Source organism: Pituophis catenifer, unplaced genomic scaffold (genome assembly GCF_029215685.1).
Source record: "Pituophis catenifer annectens isolate HBS135680 unplaced genomic scaffold, rPitCat1.0.hap2 SCAF_16, whole genome shotgun sequence".
NCBI classification, from domain to species: domain Eukaryota; kingdom Metazoa; phylum Chordata; class Lepidosauria; order Squamata; family Colubridae; genus Pituophis; species Pituophis catenifer.
In genome coordinates, this window is record NW_027256896.1 from 1,106,345 (window position 1) to 1,111,314 (window position 4,970).

General features: G+C 56.5%; 1 protein-coding gene across 1 annotated transcript; it reads left to right on the forward strand.

Moving 5' to 3' along the window:
- Positions 1-996: 996 nt before the first annotated feature.
- NPW (neuropeptide W) lies at positions 997-3,987 on the forward strand. Its single transcript, XM_070955305.1, has 2 exons — positions 997-1,406; positions 3,789-3,987. Exons 1-2 carry the CDS (start codon positions 997-999, stop codon positions 3,808-3,810), a joined length of 432 nt encoding a protein of 143 aa, XP_070811406.1. The 3' UTR covers positions 3,811-3,987.
- Positions 3,988-4,970: the final 983 nt, after the last annotated feature.

The window sequence follows — 4,970 nt, forward strand, 5'->3', positions numbered from 1 at the left end:
TGATCCAGCAAGGGGGTTAGGCTATGTATGGTTATGCTTCTTTCAGTGGCCTCTTCAGTGAAAGAAACGCAAATGCTGCAATCCAAACTGGATTACCAAGGTAGGTAACATCCCTGTGGGGTGGGCACTTCACGAAGGAATGTTTCCCAGTCTTGGCAACTATAAGGCAGGGGGCCTTCCCCTCCCAGAATTCCCCAGCCACACCTCCACCTGTCTTATAGTTGTGCCAAGGCCGAGAAACGCTGGCTGTCAGTTTGTACCTGGACTAAACAGGGCAAGGATCCCAGGACCAGTAGCCCAGCTGCTGGTGACCTCAACGACAAACCAAAACCTCCGCAGCTGGGTTTTCAGACAAGCGAGCCGGGCTAAAATGGATTTGGGGCCTTGTATTTCAGGGGGTTGTGGAACGGTCTTCGGGTTTTCTTAATCTGGCGGCAGCCACGGCTTGCAGAAGCCAGCAGGCGAGGCGCTGCATCGGAAAGGAAGGGGAAGAGGGCAGCCAGCCGCCAGAAGCCACGGGGCGGAAGCAGCCGCCGAGTCTCCCTCTTTCCCGCTAACACCACGTGAAGGTGGCTCCTCGCAGATGCGGCCGCGGGGCGCCGGGAGGCAACGGCGAACGAAGTGAAAAGAAGAAGTGGAAAGAAATCCGTCCTGAGCTCCGCGGGCCCAGACCGCCGAGGGGGCATCTCCTTGCGGGCCGAGCGCTGCCCCGACGACCCTTCCGGAGGAGCCGCCCACCGCCTGGCGCGGCTTGCAGACGCGGGCGGCGGGAGGGCCCGTCCCGGGGGAGAGAGGCGGGGGGGCGCTGCGGCGGCGCTCCGGCTCTGCTCCCCCCGTCGGGAAAAGGGTGGAGCCGGGCGAGACGGGCCCGCGCCGCCTCCGCCCCCTCCCCCCGCCGGGCTTATATCCCGGGCGGGCGGGCGCGGCGGGGGCAGGTCGGCTGGCTGGGCGGCTGCGGGTGCGAGCTGCGGGTCTGGCGCGGGGCTCGGCTGCCCCATGGCGTCGGGGCACGGAAGGCTGGGCGGGCTCCTCCTGTTGCTGCTGCCGCTGCTGCTCCCGGGCCCGGCCGGCGCCTGGTACAAGCACGTGGCCAGCCCGCGCTACCACACGGTGGGCCGGGCGTCGGGGCTGCTGATGGGCGTCCGCCGCTCTCCCTACCTGTGGCGCCGGGAGGAGGCCGGGCCGGACCCCCGCGGCAGCTCCTCGCCCGACGCGGCCCCGCGGTGGCTGCGGCCGCACCTGCAGCCCTGGCCGGACCCGCCCCGCCCCGCCAGCCGCTGGGGCCGCGAGCCGCTGGAGAGGCCGCCTTGCCTTCCGCCCGAGGGCGCCTGGGCCGGACTGGCCCTCCAGCGGGCCCTGCGGAAGCAGACGCCGCCCGACGGACCGCGGGAGCCGCCGCCCGACAGGTAACGGCCAGGCGTGGCGGGCGGCGGCGGCGGCTCTGCCGGGAAAAGGTCCCGGCCGCCGCGGCAAGCGGGAGCCTCGTGGGGGGGTCCCGGGGATGCCGGGCCTGGAGCCGTCGAGGCGGGAGAGGCGAGGCGAAGCGCTCCGGTGGGACCACTCCCGCCTCTGGCCACCCGCCGTCGAGTTCCGCTCCTGGCGGCTGAAAGCGACGGAAAGGCGGCCGAGCAAGCGGACTCCCGGCGACTTCCCGCGGGTGGCTCGCCAATCGATGCGGGCGGCGGCGGGCGAGAGAGTCGAACCCGCGGCGGGCCAAGAGCCTCCGAGAGGCGGGGCGGGCTGGCCTTGGCCGGACTCGAGGGCTGCTCCCACCTCCGCGTTTTCCCAGGCGCGCCTTCTGCCCCTTTGCCTGCCCCGAGGGGGGGGGGGAGGCGGCGGGGCTGGAAATGAAGCCGCGCAAACCGGCCTTCGCTTCCGAAAAGCTCCGCCAAGACGGTGGCTGGCTGCGGTCGCCTCCCTTTCCTCCCCGCATCGAGGGAAAAGTAACTTTCTCCCTCCCGCCGTTTGCGGAGGGAGAGAAATCGGGGAGGGGCGAGGAGCCCCCTTACCTCCCTTGGGGCGCTTGGGCGAAGGTGGGGCGGCCGGAGGTCCGGAGGAGATTTAAGGAGCCTGTTTGGGGCAGCTGGGTGCCCTCCTGGCTGAGCGGGGAGCCTCCCTTCAAAACGAAGACTGCAGGCTGGGGATTCTGGGAGCTGGAGTCCCCCCCTGGGACAGCCTAGCTGAGCCCTCTAGAAGAGCTGCAGGCTCAACCCCCCTCGGTTGCTGTCCCAGTTGCCCCTTTGGGCCTTGACCTGACCTTCATTCACCACATTCACCACTAAGTGGGTTTCCTGCAGCCTGTTTTGGGGAGGAGACCCTCTTCTCAAGGCGTTGCACAGTTTGCTTGGATAGAACATAGTCTGTTTGGTTTCCTGATTAAGGTACCAGGCTAGGAACCCGCAGACCACGAATTCTGGTTCCACCTTAGGCGTGAAAGCTGGACGATCCCTCTTTCTCAGCCCGTAAAGTCCAGCTTGGACAACAAGCCAGTTGGTCAGTTCTTGTCGCAACCGATGGAACCAAAACAAAAGCAGACTCTGCACTTGCAGGAAAACACTAGGAAGAAAATCAAAGTTCCACTAACATGTCTCATGTTTGGTTAAGCAGATTTAGGATGCCGTGTGAAATGAATCACGGTTCACAAATGGGCCTCCTGTTTTAGTCTGATGCATTGTGAATGCAGTGAATCTCCTCTTTCATGGGCGAGAGATGGCTACTCCTATAACAAGAGAGAGTTTTCAATAACACCTCACTGATTGGTGATGGATGTGTCACAAGGCTGCCATTTTTGCAATAATTTATTGTAATGTTGAGCTCCATTCCGGAAAGGGGAAAAGTTTAAAAAGTTTTTATCAATGCAGGAAATTTGGGGCATCTGCAGGGGAAGTTTTAAAAAGCTGAAGATGGCTGCAACAGCTTGACAAAAATTCTTTCTTAGATGTGGGGTGTGATGTTTGTGAGGAAAGGGTTTGAGTGACTGCTCTTAGCCTCCTTCCTGACTTTTTTGCCCCTCCCCAGGAAGAGACCAAAACAAGGAAGAGCATTCCTTTGGTGAGATGCAAACAGCTGCGAAGACACACAGTCACGGTCACTCATGCCCTTGTCACCTCACCATTAGATTATTGCAACACACTCTACATGGGGTTACCCTTGAAAAGTGTTCGGAGACTACAGTTGGTCCAGAACACAGCAGCTCGAGCTGTTGTGGGTACACCTAGGTACACCCACATTACACCAATTCTCCGTGAACTGCACTGGCTCCCTATTGGTCTCCGGGCACAATTCAAGGTGTTGGTTATTACCTTTAAAGCCCTACATGGCTCAAGGCCAGGCTATCTTCGAGACTGCCTTCTACTGCATAACTCTCAGCGACCAGTAAGATCCCACAGAGTTGGTCTCCTCCGGGTCCCATCAGCTAAACAATGCCAGCTGGTGGGCCCGCAGGGGAGGGCCTTCTCTGTGGCTGCCCCAGCTCTCTGGAACCAGTTACCCCCTGAGGTCCGGACCATCCCCCACCCTATTGGCCTTCCGAAAAGCGGTGAAGACCTGGCTTTTCCGGCAGGCTTGGGGCTGTTGATCTCGCTCTTGCAATCCAGCGAGATCCGGCCATGAATGGTGTGAATGGGTTTAATTGTTTTTAATGTTTTTAATTTTTAAATGTTTTTTATAATGATTTTAAATGCATTGTGAGCCGCTCTGAGTCTTCAGAGAGGGGCGGCATACAAATTGAATTAATAAATAAATAATAAATAAATAAATTCACCAGCTTCTCTTTTCATCCCTTTCAGTATTTTTGCACCTGAGATGTGATTTCACGTGAAGCCACATGGGAGGAACGGCCTGAGAAATGCCACCAGAGGACCACAGAAACTGATTTGCGAAGCAGAATGTGAGCAAAGCCTCTGGTTCCTGCATCTTCTATCCCCCCCACCAGGAAACCATCTCCCCCCCCCCCCCCCCGCTTGCCTTTAACCTGCCCAGACTTGCTGGAGGCCACAAACAGAGTCTGGGCCCTTGGAATTGAGGCTCCTGTTTGATTCTCTTTTGCTTTTCAACTCTTGGATGCAGGCAAAAAACTCCTGTCTTCTAGCCAACTTCATGCTGACATCTTAGAGTGGAGAAGAAAGAAGGAAATATATGAAGTTTGTTATTCCTTTTCAGATGTCTCTGAGGCTTTTTGCTATATGATGTATACTCTGTCTTTTTCCCTCTGGGATACTGTACTAATTAAAACTGAAATGTAATCAACCCGCTTTGAAGTCATAATAAAAGATTAGATAAACATTGGAGGAGGAGGAGGAGGAGGATGGGACTCTCGTCAGCGGGTGCAGCTGGTGATCACCAAACAGTGGACGGCCAAAAGAGGAGTGCTAAGGAATAGAAGGAAAATATAAACCGGGGTTTGCTTTGAGAAATATAACATAGGCTATGGCTCTGATGTGAGTCTAGGCCCTTTCTGCTACTCATTACAATTATTGTTTTCTAAACTTCCACAGTGCTTAAATTTTTTTCAAGGAATCCACTCAAAGTTAACACAACTCTTAGAAACAGTTGCAGTTACCGCAGGTTTCTGCAGGAGCCTTTCAAATACCAGCCTGCTTTAATTTGGAACAACAACATGCTGGGTTCACTCAAGTGCTACTTTGATTATTTTCAAAGGATTTTAGCAATGTTTCCCAATCTTGGCAACTTTAGGATATGTGGACTTTTAACTCCCAGAATTCCCCAGGCAGCTTGCTGTCCACATGTCTTAAAGTTACTAAGGTTGCAAAATGCCTTATCAGAAACCCCTTTCCCTCAAACCCAGCGTTTCCCTCAAAGTGTGCGTTTGAACGTTGGAACTCTGCAGCGAGGAATCCACTTCTGTGGGGTGTGATAGGTTATCAATTTGGCAAAATTCAAGGGCCCCAAAAGCTTCTCTCGACTGTTAACAGGCTTCAGAAATGGCAAGAGCAGTTCAATGGGTATTT